Source organism: Oncorhynchus clarkii, chromosome 9 (genome assembly GCF_045791955.1).
Source record: "Oncorhynchus clarkii lewisi isolate Uvic-CL-2024 chromosome 9, UVic_Ocla_1.0, whole genome shotgun sequence".
Lineage (NCBI taxonomy): Eukaryota > Metazoa > Chordata > Actinopteri > Salmoniformes > Salmonidae > Oncorhynchus > Oncorhynchus clarkii.
The window spans coordinates 74554387-74568533 of record NC_092155.1 but is presented as its reverse complement, the minus strand read 5'-3'; the positions used below and the strand labels follow the sequence as shown (position 1 = coordinate 74568533).

Genomic DNA, 14147 nt, shown 5'->3' with positions numbered 1-14147 from the left:
GAGTTGGCAAGACAGCACAAACAGATCTGGCACCAGGCTAGAATAGGGTTATTCCTCATGCCTGTTGTTTTTATAAAACAAATAATCCATTGTTTGTTGACCCCATAATAAATAAGGGAAACTGGACTGCAACATCGAGAGCACAATGTAGGGACTGTATGTTTTGGTTAGGACATAAAGGAGAAGGGCTGACTGATCGCCCATGGCAAATGACACCACATACAGTGTTAGACTGCCCACAGAGGACCACATCTACCGAGCCAGAGACACAAAAACTATTCTGTAAGTCTTGTGACAAAACAATAAAGCAATCTTCTTCCTCTTTTATCTTCACACAACATGTCTAATCAATCACAATTAGAGAGACCACAGAATGATCAATAAATCAACTTCACCAACCATCCTCCCTCTTCAATCAGCGACTCCTGCAACAGCCACTTGACCTCTGGAAAGGTCAATAAAACAATAATCACTCCTGGCCGAGAGCAGTTCTCCCCCTAAACACAGCAGCACTTTCTCTGCATCCAAAATGGCACCCTATTTCCTATATAGTGCACTACTTTTGGCCAGGCCTGACACATTAGCCCCCCCCAAAAAAATTAGCTTTAAATGTTATTTTTCCACAAAAAGCAATGAATCGCCTAATTAAAATACATTGTTCAGGATATCGAGTTGACAGAGGAAAATGACAGTTAACAGAGGAAAATGACAGTTGACAGAGGAAAATGACAGTTGACAGAGGAAAATGACAGTTGACAGAGGAAAATGACAGTTGTAGCTCAGAGATCAGTCTTTAGTGGATTTATTAGTCTTTATTATGATTTAAATTTCAAAAACGTCAGTTAAAAAAACAAAAGTAGTAGAAAGAGAAGGCAAAGTAGACAGCTATTGATAAGGCACACCTTCCCAACTTTTACCTTCCTCTTTACCAATATACTATGTTGAGCGAGAGCCCTTTTCAGAACATAGACTCTTCGTACAGCCAAATTCGACGCCATCTTTCAGTAGGTTGTGGGCTTTTGTAAACGTCATTGGTAGTAATGATATGGTGCCATTTACAAAAACAGTATAGATGCTAAATTAATTTGATATACAAAAGTACATTGTTAAACAATGCTATAAACTCAACGATAACCCGGTATAAAAATAACAATATTAAATTGCACTGTCTGTTTCTCTAATACAAGAATAGGAAGACACCGATATGTTAGAACAACATAAAAATGTTGTCTTGGGGAAAAACCCTTAAAAATACATCCACATGTGCTTCCCAAATGGCACCCTATTCCCTATATAGTGCACAACTTTTGAACAGAGCCCCTATGTACAACTTTACTGCTAGAATGACCTTGGCGTTCACCCTTATGGATGGTCCAATGCTAGTGACTGAGCACAGCAAGTAATCTCTTCCAACAAAAACGACATGCGTGCTTAATGCTTTGATTATCCTCATCACCTAAAGTGCATGTTGAATGTGTGGCCTGTCAGGAGAGGCCGTACAACGTGCACATGTCTGCAGAATTTGCAACCCCCCCAACCCCCCCCCCCCCCCCCCCCCCCCCCCCCCGCCACTTGCATTAATGAGTGGACTGCAGTACGGAAGCTTGTTTCCAACCCCCCAACTCAACGTCGGTGCTAGCTCTGATGCTCTGCTTTCACAAAGCACCAGGCATCTATAGCAGAGGATGTGGCCAGTGAAGTACAGCTCGGCTCAGTAGTGTGAAAAGTGTCTCAGAAAGCCAGCCAGGGTACGAGCGTGCTCCGTCTAGCCATTCAGATCCAGGGTCAGCAGCCGTCCGGCCAGCCACGAGAGCTGATATTCGGGGTGTCCTCTGGTTGTGAGGGGGTCTCCACATCCAGGCCCAAACCACTGTGGTTGGGTGTGTTGGAGGCCCCAGACCCGACCCTGCAGGAGCAGCAGCAGAGCATGGTGGAGAGACGGGAGCGGATTGGCTGGGTGAACAGGACAAACATGATACAGTTTGCAGCTCCCTGGAAGGTGTTCCCAATGCCCTAGAGAAACAGATAAAACCATTAACAGATGGACATATGACTAAAGGATGAATGTAAAAGATGAAATGAAGGAAACAGGGGTTGGTGGATGGATAGACAGGTACTGATATTTGTTGCCAAAAGTTCCTATATGGCATAGAAGGGTTTCCATTAGGAAAATGTGGTGCTGAACATTTCACCTGCAACGTTTTAAATTTACAGGACATTTTACAGGGTGCTGTAACCTGATTAGTGTTCACCCACTGTGCTCTGACTGACAGACAGAACATGTCATTAAAATTAACAGAACATGCAAGTCCGATGTGCACTTTGAACATGTTAGAATAACTGTCCGCGTTTACCTTTCCTCCGCCAACAAGATGAATAATAAACAGCAAAAATCACTAGCCTTATGTCAATCTACTATAATAGAAAAGTTTAGGCTACCTATTCTATTCATCAGCTTGTCGAGAAACAAATAGCCTAGTGGGAAGATAGATCCCAAATTCATACAACCAGTAGACCAATTAAAAATTAAAAAACGTTAAAAAGAGAGTGTGAAGGAACAGATAACGTTTAGCTTAAAATGTTGATAAACTAATATTTATTCACATTATAAAGAGAAGCAATACGCAGAAGGCGGTAGGCAATGCGCGAATGTTCGTTCCATAACGCAATTCGCGGGAAAAGCACCGTTGTCAAAATGAGAGCGGTTTCAAGTGACAAAGATGAAAATATCCGTTAAAAATGTAGATGAGATCTACTAAGCTACTTTAAAGCAAGGTAAGACGTGCCGCTTAATATGTATTAAAATAGTTGAGGTTTCAAACGATGAAATATATGTTTATGACAAAATGCATACGGCCTCCAACCATAGTGGTGTGTGTCGCGCTGATGAAGCCTGCCTTCCGTTGTCGTTTGATGCCGCGTTTAAAACATCTGGGTCCTCGGAAATCTCAGACTTCAGTGCGTTCAAGACAACTTTGAACTGGAGGGGGGAGCTCCGACTGGGAAAAGTCGTTTTCAATGGTCATGCAATTCAGAATTCCAACTCGGGAAGTCAAGCCTCTTTCTAGGAGCTCCAACTTTCCGACCTGAAGATCACCGATGTCATGATTGGACCTCGTATTTTTCTGAGTTCGCAGTTGTCTTGAAAGCACCATACGATCTCTTGCGCTGTCTAATATATTTTCCACTCAAAGACCATGTGATAAATAAGATCCATAACAAATATACTACACAAAACGTCAAGTTAATTCCACTATATTTTGCGAATGAACCTACAGACCGATAAACATGACCAATCTAATGCATTTCCTACAATGAAGAGGCTATAAAACATTATTTCACAGTGGTATTGTTTCTTCTTCTCCTGGACAACCCGGCCGGTGCCAATTCTAAAATCGGAACAAAAGTCGGCTATTACCGGCTAACGGAAACCCTACTGCGGCAGGTTTTGAGAATCATTGGTGAGGATAGAACATGGAGTCCTGGAGATGTGCCAACACAAACTCACATGTAGCGTGACGAGCACAGGGTTCTGCCTGGCGGGCGAGTCAGCCAGCATCAGCAGGAAACGCACGGTACTCCAGATACGCAGGGCGATGAAGATGATGGGGATAAGGGTCAACTTCCTATCGGCCATATTGGAAAGGGACTGGGACAGAGGACTGCAGGCCAGGATGGGCCGGTACTCAGACAGAGCCGCATGCTGGACGACAGAGAGAAAACAGGAATATTTATCAAGTGGATAAATGTGCTTGAGACCTGCCATGGAAAATGTCTGATAGTCTACACTGGAATTAGTAAAGCCACCTCGAGAACTCTGCGAAATCAATGTAAAACCGCAGTGATATCATCATGAATTTAGCTAAACATTTTATTTTTTTGGTAAATTTTTTATATATATATTTTTAAATTACATGCATTCCTCCCCAAATTTCACCCCGGTTACCACTTCAATAGTACTGGGGTATAGATTGTAACAGATCCTCACCGCTCTGTGGATGTGCTTCTTGATGAGGACATAGAGGACGGGGAGGGTGAGATAGGCCAGGAACTCCCATATCTTCCCAGTGAGCAGCATCCACAGGACATGGTCTGGAGCCTGGATCCTCACCCAGCACCAGCCCACAGACACCTCCGATGCATCGTAGCCAATACGGCCCAGAGCCAGAGCTGCTACTGTGATACCTAGAGGGATGCCCCAGCTGGGGGGGGGGGGGGGGGGAGAAGGTGGGAGACAGGGGAAGAGAAGGTGGTGGTGGTGGTGGATGAGCAGGAATAATTAATTAATTAACATTTAATTGTGAACCTCCTGACTAGCTTGCCAGCCACGCACTTCCTCTACAGTCTGGTGATCATTAAGTGCAACTATGTCATGCTACTAAGAAATACTGTTAATAGGCCTCGCTATATAGCCTACATGTTGAAAGTGCAACCCCAAAATCTGCAACTCACTTCCTGCAAAGTCACACTAGTCACACATAGTCATATGTAGTGTAACATTTCAGTAGCCTGTATGTAAACTGAATCGACTTTATTTCACTATCGTTTAACTATACGAAACAGAACCACTCAGTGTGGATCAAGGCTAACATTTCAACATGCTACCCCTTTAATTTTGAGCCTTAAAACCCAAGATGAGATGTTGGCCGTGTTCGAGAGAATCAAATCCATGATGCATTGTGGGTAAATGGTAACTGACTGATCTAAAAAAATAATAAGCGAGCGGTTATATGTGATGCAAGGTGATTTGTAGATCAGTCAGTCGGTAGCCGCCTGCAATGCTCAACATCAGCAGTTCTGGGGAGAGCGTGACGCCCTGCGCGTTCAGGTAATCTTCCACTCACTGAGGGAGAGCGTGACGCCCTGCGCGTTCAGGTAATCTTCCACTCACTGAGGGAGAGCGTGACGCCCTGCGCGTTCAGGTAATCTTCCACTCACTGAGGGAGAGCGTGACGCCCTGCGCGTTCAGGTAATCTTCCACTCACTGAGGGAGAGCGTGACGCCCTGCGCGTTCAGGTAATCTTCCACTCACTGAGGGAGAGCGTGACGCCCTGCGCGTTCAGGTAATCTTCCACTCACTGAGGGAGAGCGTGACGCCCTGCGCGTTCAGGTAATCTTCCACTCACTGAGGGAGAGCGTGACGCCCTGCGCGTTCAGGTAATCTTCCACTCACTGAGGGAGAGCGTGACGCCCTGCGCGTTCAGGTAATCTTCCACTCACTGAGGGAGAGCGTGACGCCCTGCGCGTTCAGGTAATCTTCCACTCACTGAGGGAGAGCGTGACGCCCTGCGCGTTCAGGTAATCTTCCACTCACTGAGCGCGTTCAGGTAATCTTCCACTCACTGAGGGAGAGCGTGACGCCCTGCGCGTTCAGGTAATCTTCCACTCACTGAGGGAGAGCGTGACGCCCTGCGCGTTCAGGTAATCTTCCACTCACTGAGGGAGAGCGTGACGCCCTGCGCGTTCAGGTAATCTTCCACTCACTGAGGGAGAGCGTGACGCCCTGCGCGTTCAGGTAATCTTCCACTCACTGAGGGAGAGCGTGACGCCCTGCGCGTTCAGGTAATCTTCCACTCACTGAGGGAGAGCGTGACGCCCTGCGCGTTCAGGTAATCTTCCACTCACTGAGGGAGAGGTGACGCCCTGCGCGTTCAGGTAATCTTCCACTCACTGAGGGAGAGCGTGACGCCCTGCGCGTTCAGGTAATCTTCCACTCACTGAGGGAGAGCGTGACGCCCTGCGCGTTCAGGTAATCTTCCACTCACTGAGGGAGAGCGTGACGCCCTGCGCGTTCAGGTAATCTTCCACTCACTGAGGGAGAGCGTGACGCCCTGCGCGTTCAGGTAATCTTCCACTCACTGAGGGAGAGGTGACGCCCTGCGCGTTCAGGTAATCTTCCACTCACTGAGGGAGAGCGTGACGCCCTGCGCGTTCAGGTAATCTTCCACTCACTGAGGGAGAGCGTGACGCCCTGCGCGTTCAGGTAATCTTCCACTCACTGAGGGAGAGCGTGACGCCCTGCGCGTTCAGGTAATCTTCCACTCACTGAGGGAGAGCGTGACGCCCTGCGCGTTCAGGTAATCTTCCACTCACTGAGGGAGAGCGTGACGCCCTGCGCGTTCAGGTAATCTTCCACTCACTGAGGGAGAGCGTGACGCCCTGCGCGTTCAGGTAATCTTCCACTCACTGAGGGAGAGCGTGACGCCCTGCGCGTTCAGGTAATCTTCCACTCACTGAGGGAGAGCGTGACGCCCTGCGCGTTCAGGTAATCTTCCACTCACTGAGGGAGAGGTGACGCCCTGCGCGTTCAGGTAATCTTCCACTCACTGAGGGAGAGCGTGACGCCCTGCGCGTTCAGGTAATCTTCCACTCACTGAGGGAGAGCGTGACGCCCTGCGCGTTCAGGTAATCTTCCACTCACTGAGGGAGAGCGTGACGCCCTGCGCGTTCAGGTAATCTTCCACTCACTGAGGGCCAACATCTTCAATTCAGGACTCGTAATATAATTGAAGGATATTTCTGGACTCATTCCATTCAGGTACCCTATTCCATATATAGGACACTACGGTTGACCAGGGCATTAAATGCATTGCACTCAGAAAGTAGTCAGACCCCTTGACTTTTTCCACATTGTTACGTAAGAGCCTTATCCTAAAACAGATTACAATCACCCCCCCACCACCCCACACATCAATCTACACACAATACCCCATAAATGACAAAGCAAAAACACATTTAGAAATTTTTGCTAATTAATAGACAAACTTAAATATATTTTTTTTCACCCAGTGATCCCACTCTGAAATATATTATGTTAAACATTTACAAAATAAAAAATAGTTCAATATTTATGTATAATTTTTCAATACTTATAAATTAAAATGTAGAAAAACAATGTTTTCAAATTTAAAATACTACTCATATATTAGAGGAAGCATAAATACAGTTGAAACAGAGTCTTACAGGAGGCACGGGTAAGGCCATTTCATAAATACAGTTGAAACAGAGTCTTACAGGAGGCACGGGTAAGGCCATTTCATAAATACAGTTGAAACAGAGTCTTACAGGAGGCACGGGTAAGGCCATTTCATAAATACAGTTGAAACAGAGTCTTACAGGAGGCACGGGTAAGGCCATTTCATAAATACAGTTGAAACAGAGTCTTACAGGAGGCACGGGTAAGGCCATTTCATAAATACAGGTGAAACAGAGTCTTACAGGAGGCACGGGTAAGGCCATTTCATAAATACAGTTGAAACAGAGTCTTACAGGAGGCACGGGTAAGGCCATTTCATAAATACAGTTGAAACAGAGTCTTACAGGAGGCACGGGTAAGGCCATTTCATAAATACAGATGAAACAGAGTCTTACAGGAGGCACGGGTAAGGCCATTTCATAAATACAGTTGAAACAGAGTCTTACAGGAGGCACGGGTAAGGCCATTTCATAAATACAGTTGAAACAGAGTCTTACAGGAGGCACGGGTAAGGCCATTTCATAAATACAGATGAAACAGAGTCTTACAGGAGGCACGGGTAAGGCCATTTCATAAATACAGTTGAAACAGAGTCTTACAGGAGGCACGGGTAAGGCCATTTCATAAATACAGTTGAAACAGAGTCTTACAGGAGGCACGGGTAAGGCCATTTCATAAATACAGATGAAACAGAGTCTTACAGGAGGCATGGGTAAGGCCATTTCACAAATACAGTGCATTCGGCAAGTACATCTTCGAGACTTCTTGGGTATGAGGCTACAAGCTTGGCACATCAGTATTTAGGGAGTTTCTCCCATTCTTCTCTGCAGATCCTCTCAAGCTCTGTCAGTTTAGAGGGGACCTGCACAGCTATTTTCAGGTCTCCAGAGAGATGTTCGATCGGGTTCAAGTCCGGGCCCCTCATGGACATTCATAGGACTTGTCCCGAAGCCACTCCTGCGTTATCTTGGCTGTGTGCTTTGGGTCGTTGTCCTGTTGGAAGGTGAAATTTCGCCCCCAGTCTGAGGTCCTGAGCAGGTTTTCGTCAAGGATCTCTGTGTACTTTGCTCTGTTCATCTTTCCCTCGATCCTGACTAGTCTCCCAGTTCCGGCCGTTGAAAAACATCCCCACAGCATGATGCGGCCACCACCATGCTTCACCGTAGGGATGGTGCCAGGTTTCCTCCAGATGTGACACTTGGCATTCAGGCCAAAGTATTCAATCTTGGTTTCATCAGACCAGAGAATATTGTTTCTCATGGTCTGAGTGTCCTTTAGGTGCCATTTGGCAAACTCCAAGCGGGCTGTCATGTGCCTTTTGCTGAGGAGTGGCTTCAGCCTGGCCACTACCACAAAGGCCTGATTAATGGAGTGCTGCAGAGATGGTTGTCCTTCTGGAAGGTTCCCCAGAATCTGTGCCTCAACACAATCCTGCCTCGGAGCTCTACGGACAATTCCATCGACCTCATGGCTTGGTGCTCTGACATTCACTGTCAACTTTGGGACCTTATATAGACAGGTGTTTGCCTTTCCAAATCATATCCAATCAATATAATTTACCACATGTGGACTCCAATTGTTTGTTATTTAAACCTTTAACTAGGCAAGTCAGTTAAGAACAAATTCTTATTTACAATGACGGCCTACCAAAAAGCCTCCTGCAGGGACGGGGGCTGGGATAAAAAATAAAAATATATATAATAATGACAAAACACACATCACAACAAGAGAAACCACAACATAGAGACCCAAGACAACAACATAGCAAGGCAGTAACATATGACAACACAGCATGGTAGCAACACAGCATGGTAACAACACAGCATGGTAACAACACAGCATGGTAGCAACACAAAACAGGGTACAAACATTATTGGGCACAGACAACAGCACAAAGGGCAAGAAGGTAGAGACAACACCAATCAAGTTGTAGAAACATCAAGGATGATCAATGAAAACAGGATGCACCTGAGATCTATTTCGAGTCTCATAGCAAAGGGTCTGAAAACGTATGTAAATAAGGATTTTTTTTTAAAAACAACTGTTTTTGCTTCATCATTATGGGTTTTATTGTGTGTAGATGGTTGAGGGAAAAATAACAAGTGGATCCATTTTAGAATAAGGCTGTAACGTAACAAAATGTGAAAAAAGGGAAGGGGTCCGATATCTCCCCGAATGCACTGTAGGGCATGGAGTGCCATTTGGGACACAGCTGAAGGTACACAAACCTCAATCAACTGCTCCCTTTTGAGCTGGTTTATATAAAAAGTGTACTGGGATCAAAACCTGGTTCAAATACTATTCAACATCTTACGAATAATTTCAGCGTTTGCTCTGGTCTGTCTGGAGTGCAGGATGGGGGTTGCACTTTTGCAACTATTTCTATTGCTTCCATTGCAGCAGGCAAGCTCAATCAAGGCCAGATAAAGTATTACAAATGATTTCAAATAGGAACTAAAGTCTGATTTGGCACCGATAATCACATACACAGGTGAAGTCGGAAGTTTACATAGACCTAGGATGGAGTCATTAAAACTCGTTTTTCAACCACTCCACAAATTTCTTGATATCAAACTATAGTTTTGGCAAGTCAGTTAGGACATCTACTTTGTGCATGACACTATTAATTATTCCAGCAATTGTTTACAAGCAGATTATTTCACTTTATCACAATTCCAGTGGGTCAGAAGTGTACATACTCTAAGTTGACTGTGCCTTTAAACAGCTTTGAAAATCCCAGAAAATTATGTCATGGCTTTAGAAGCTTCTGATAGGCTAATTGACATCATTTGAGTCAATTGGAGGTGTACCTGTGGATGTATTTCAAGGCCTACCTTCAAACTCAGTGCCTCTTTGCTTGACATCATGGGAAAATCAAAAGAAATCAACCAAGACCTCAGAAAAAAATTTGTCTGGTTCATCCTTGGGAGCAATTTCCAAACGCCTGAATTTACCACGTTCATCTGTTCAAACAATAGTACGCAAGTATAAACACCATGGGACCACGCAGCCGTCATACCATTCAGCAAGGAGACGTGTTCTGTCTCCTGGAGATTAACGTACTTTGGTGCGAAAAGTGCAAATCAATCCCAGAACAACAGCAAAGGACCTTGTGAAGATGCTGGAGGAAACAGGTACAAAAGTATCTATATCCACAGTAAAACGAGTCCTATATCGACATAACCTGAAAGGCCACTCAGCAAGGAAGAAGCCACTGCTCCAAAACCTCCATAAAAAAAGCCAGACTACGGTTTGCAACGGCACATGGGGACAAATATCGTACTTTTGGGAGAAATGTCCCAAAAATATAAATGTTTGGCCATAATGACCATCATTATGTTTGGAGGAAAAAGGTGGAGGCTTGCAAGCTGAAGAACACCATCCCAACCGTGAAGCACGGGGGTGGAAGCATCATGTTGTGGGGGTGCTTTGCTGTAGGAGGGACTGGTGCACTTCACAAAATAGATGGAATCACAAGGAAGGACAATTATGTGGATATATTGAAGCACCATCTCACGACATCAGTCAGGAAGTTAAAGCTGGTCGCAAATGGGTCTTCCGAATGGACAATGAACCCAAGCACACTTCCAAAGTTGTGGCAAAATGGCTTAAGGACAACAAAGTCAAGGTATTGGAGTGGCCATCACAAAACCCTGACCTCAATCCTATAGAAAATTTGTGGGCAGAACTGAAAAAGCGTGTGCGAGCAAGGAGGCCTACAAACCTGACTCAGTTACACCAGCTCTGTCAGGAGGAATGGGCCAAAATACACCCAACTTAACGTGGGAAGCTTGTGGAAGGCTACCAGAAACGTTTGACCCAAGTTAAACAATTTATAGGCAATGCTACCAAATATTAATTGAGTGTATGTAAACTTCTGACCCACTGGGAATGTGATGAAAGAAATAAAAGCTGAAATAAAATCATTCTCTACTATTATTCTGACATTTCACATTCTTAAAACAGTGGTGATCCTAACTGACCTAAGACAATGAATTTTTACTCTGATTAAATGTCAGGAATTGTGGAAAAACTGAGTTGAAATGTATTTGGCTAAGGTGTATGTAAACTTCTGACTTCAACTGTATGTTTGTTATTATTCATGTACTATGAATGGCCTTGTTGTGTGAAATGGTTCTGTTGTGTGAGGTTCAATAGAAAATGGATCACCGGAGAATTCATTATAGAACACAACACACATTGTAACAAGGCATGTCCACTGCCTGGGCTCTGAGGTGGAGAAAGGGTTTTGATGTTATATACAAAAATAATTATAAACTGGGTGGGTCAAGTCCTGACAGCCGTGGTATATCAGAACATATATAACAGGTACGACAAAATATATATTTTTTACTGCTCTAATTATATTGGTAACCAGTTTATAATAGCAATAAGGCACCTTGGGGGGGGTTTGTGTTATATGGCCAATATACCACGGCTAAGGGCTGTGTCCAGGTATTCCGCATTGCGTCGTGCGTAAGAACAGCCCTTAGCCGTGGTATATTGGCCATATACCACACCTCCTCAGGCCTTATTGCTTAAATAGCAACTCAGTGAAGAATTGTCCAAAAGGCAGACTATCCTTTCTGTATTGTTTATCAATAAGAAACCTACCATGTTTCTGTGGTGTCTATTCAACTCTATTTCAGTGGACTGGATGTAAGGTGTACTGCAAAACATGCTCTAACGTGTCATTCGGTATTAATTGACCATTAATTGAGTATTAATTGGGTGTTAATTTAGCTAAATTGAGTAAACAGGAGACCATAGGTGTGCATGTGCTTCAGGTGTAGCCCTGAAGACGCTCAGTCTAATTTTCATAAGGTTTGAAACAGTATCAATAGTTTACACTACAGTACGTAGTACAATACCAGGTGACATAATTTATATGCCGCGTTCACATGCTAGTCCGAACTAAAATCGGAAATGTCTGACTTGCTGATTCCTTGAACGCAGCACGTGCATAACGACAACCAGTTAGAAGGTTGGAAATGTTAGTTTCATAGTTGCGACTCGCATGTGAACGCGGAATTAATACCAAGTTACATGGTGAAATAGCCTAACGTCAGAAGTTCCCAGGTATTGTAAGGTAATATATTCCTCATGAATATTCATAAACGCGTCATACTAGAGTAGAGAAACAACATAGCTGGATCAGGTGACTCTTGGCCTTGATATTTCACAGACCATATCCCAAACTCAAATCGAATCAATCAAAACATTTCACAGTTTATACAACTGTTATTATTTTGGTTATATGAAAATGAATCAAGCGCAAGTACCCACCTGATAACGTGAAAACATAACACGAAGCTGTCAGCTTGTCTTTGATTCGACTTGACGATTAGAATGTACAGATATATAGCGATAGCGACAGTCCAGAAAAACGAACTCGTGTTGGCGAAAGTAGATATCGCTCCTTGAACGACGCAATCCACAGAGTTTGATTCAAAGACACTCCAAACTCCGTATGCGTACGAGCCCGCAGACAACAAGTCAGCCACGGACAAGTAGACCAGAAGTGTTCTCGGCGTTGTCCTCAAATCTGGCCAAATGATGTACGTAAAGATAATAAGTAAAGAGCCCAAAAAAGACAGGGCACACGAAATCAAAATAACTATCTGTTCTGAAATGTACACAACAGTCTGATTATCAACGGCCATGATATCCAAAACTACTGCGCGCTAGGTCAATCTACACTCACTAACAAGGCACGAATAGTTTTCCAGTATTCCAATATACACTTATTCCATCAACGAATAGGCCTAGTTGCTTGGGTGAACAAGTCACCGCGTCAAAGGATCCTGAAAACTGTAGTGTACCCAGGTAGTTGTAAAGTTAATGTGTGTGTCATGAACAACATTAGCGTGAGCACACTCATGGAATCGGCGGGTTGCCTTCAAAATAAAAGTCCCCCATCGAAACATGCAAACGGATCCAAATGTGGACTCGTGACACAATTGAACTAGATCGGCTATTCCCAAACTGGGATAAGTGTACGCGCAATGCCGTTGGGGGGTAAGCCAAATAAAAATGTGATTCACATTTTCAAACAGTTAATTTAGATTTTCCAACGGGGCTATACATTTGGGTGATGAAAAGGCCAACAAAAACTATACGGACAACGTCTTCATCAAACAACACTGTTTCACGACGCGTCAGTGACATGGCAGGAGTTTGGAAACAGTCACTGCTTCGCATACAAGCCAGTGAATTATATGCGTTACAGTTGGATGAGTCAACAGACTTGGCGGGCCTGGCACAGCTCCTGGGATATGTCTATGGGGGGTCAATTAAGGAAGACATCCTCTTCTGCAAACCACTGGAAACCAGGACAACAGGAGAGGATATTTTTAAAGTACTGGACAGCTTTGTGACATCAAATGGACTTTGGTGGTCAAGATGTGTTGGTATCTGTACTGATGGCGCAAAAACAATGACAAGGAGACATAGTGGACTGGTAACGTGCAAGCAGTTGCTCCCGACGCCCCTTAGCTACACTGCAGCATCCACCAAGAGGCTCTTGCTGCCAAGGGAATGCCTGACAGATTGAAAGACGTTTTGGACACTACAGTGAAAATGATTAACTTTGTTAGTGCAAGGCCCCTAAACTCTTGTGTATTTTCTGCATTACGCAATGATATGGGCAGCAACCATGTGACGCTTTTACAACATACAGAAGTGCGCTGGTTATCAAGGGGCAAAGTATTGACACGTTTTTTTTAAATTGAGAGACGAGCTTAAGCGTTTTCATTACTGACCATCATTTTCACTTGCATGATGATGAGTCCCTCACACGACTGGCCTATCTGGGTGATGTTTTTTCTCGCCTGAATGATCTGAATCTAGGATTACAGGGACTCTCCACAACTATATTCGATGTGCAGGACAAAATTGAGGCTATGATTAAGAATTTGGAGCTCTTCTCTGTCTGCATTAACAAGGACAACACACAGGTCTTTCCATCATTGTATGATTTTTTTGTGTGCAAATGAACTCAAGCTTACGGACAATGTCAAATGTGATATAGCGAAGCACCTGAGTGAGTTGGGTGAGCAATTACACAGGTACTTTCCCGAAAAAGAACACAAACAACTGGATTCGTTATCCCTTTCATGCCCTGCCTCCAGTCCACTTACTGATATCTGAACAAGAGAGCCTCATCGAAATT

At 44.3% G+C, this 14147-nt stretch overlaps 1 protein-coding gene across 2 annotated transcripts; it reads right to left on the bottom strand.

Annotated features, from left to right (window-relative positions):
• Positions 1 to 797: 797 nt before the first annotated feature.
• LOC139417417 (G protein-coupled receptor 157) lies at positions 798 to 12827 on the bottom strand. Of its 2 annotated transcripts, XM_071166694.1 has the most exons (4): positions 12263 to 12827; positions 3989 to 4202; positions 3509 to 3703; positions 798 to 2013 (listed from the first exon to the last, which is right to left on the bottom strand). In XM_071166694.1, exons 1-4 carry the CDS (start codon positions 12637 to 12639, stop codon positions 1786 to 1788), a joined length of 1014 nt encoding a protein of 337 aa, XP_071022795.1. In that variant the 5' UTR covers positions 12640 to 12827; the 3' UTR covers positions 798 to 1785. The 2 variants fall into 2 exon arrangements, with proteins under 2 accessions (XP_071022795.1, XP_071022796.1); XM_071166695.1 differs by lacking the exon at positions 3509 to 3703 and having other exon boundaries at positions 12263 to 12792.
• Between the last annotated feature and the right edge of the window lie 1320 nt (positions 12828 to 14147).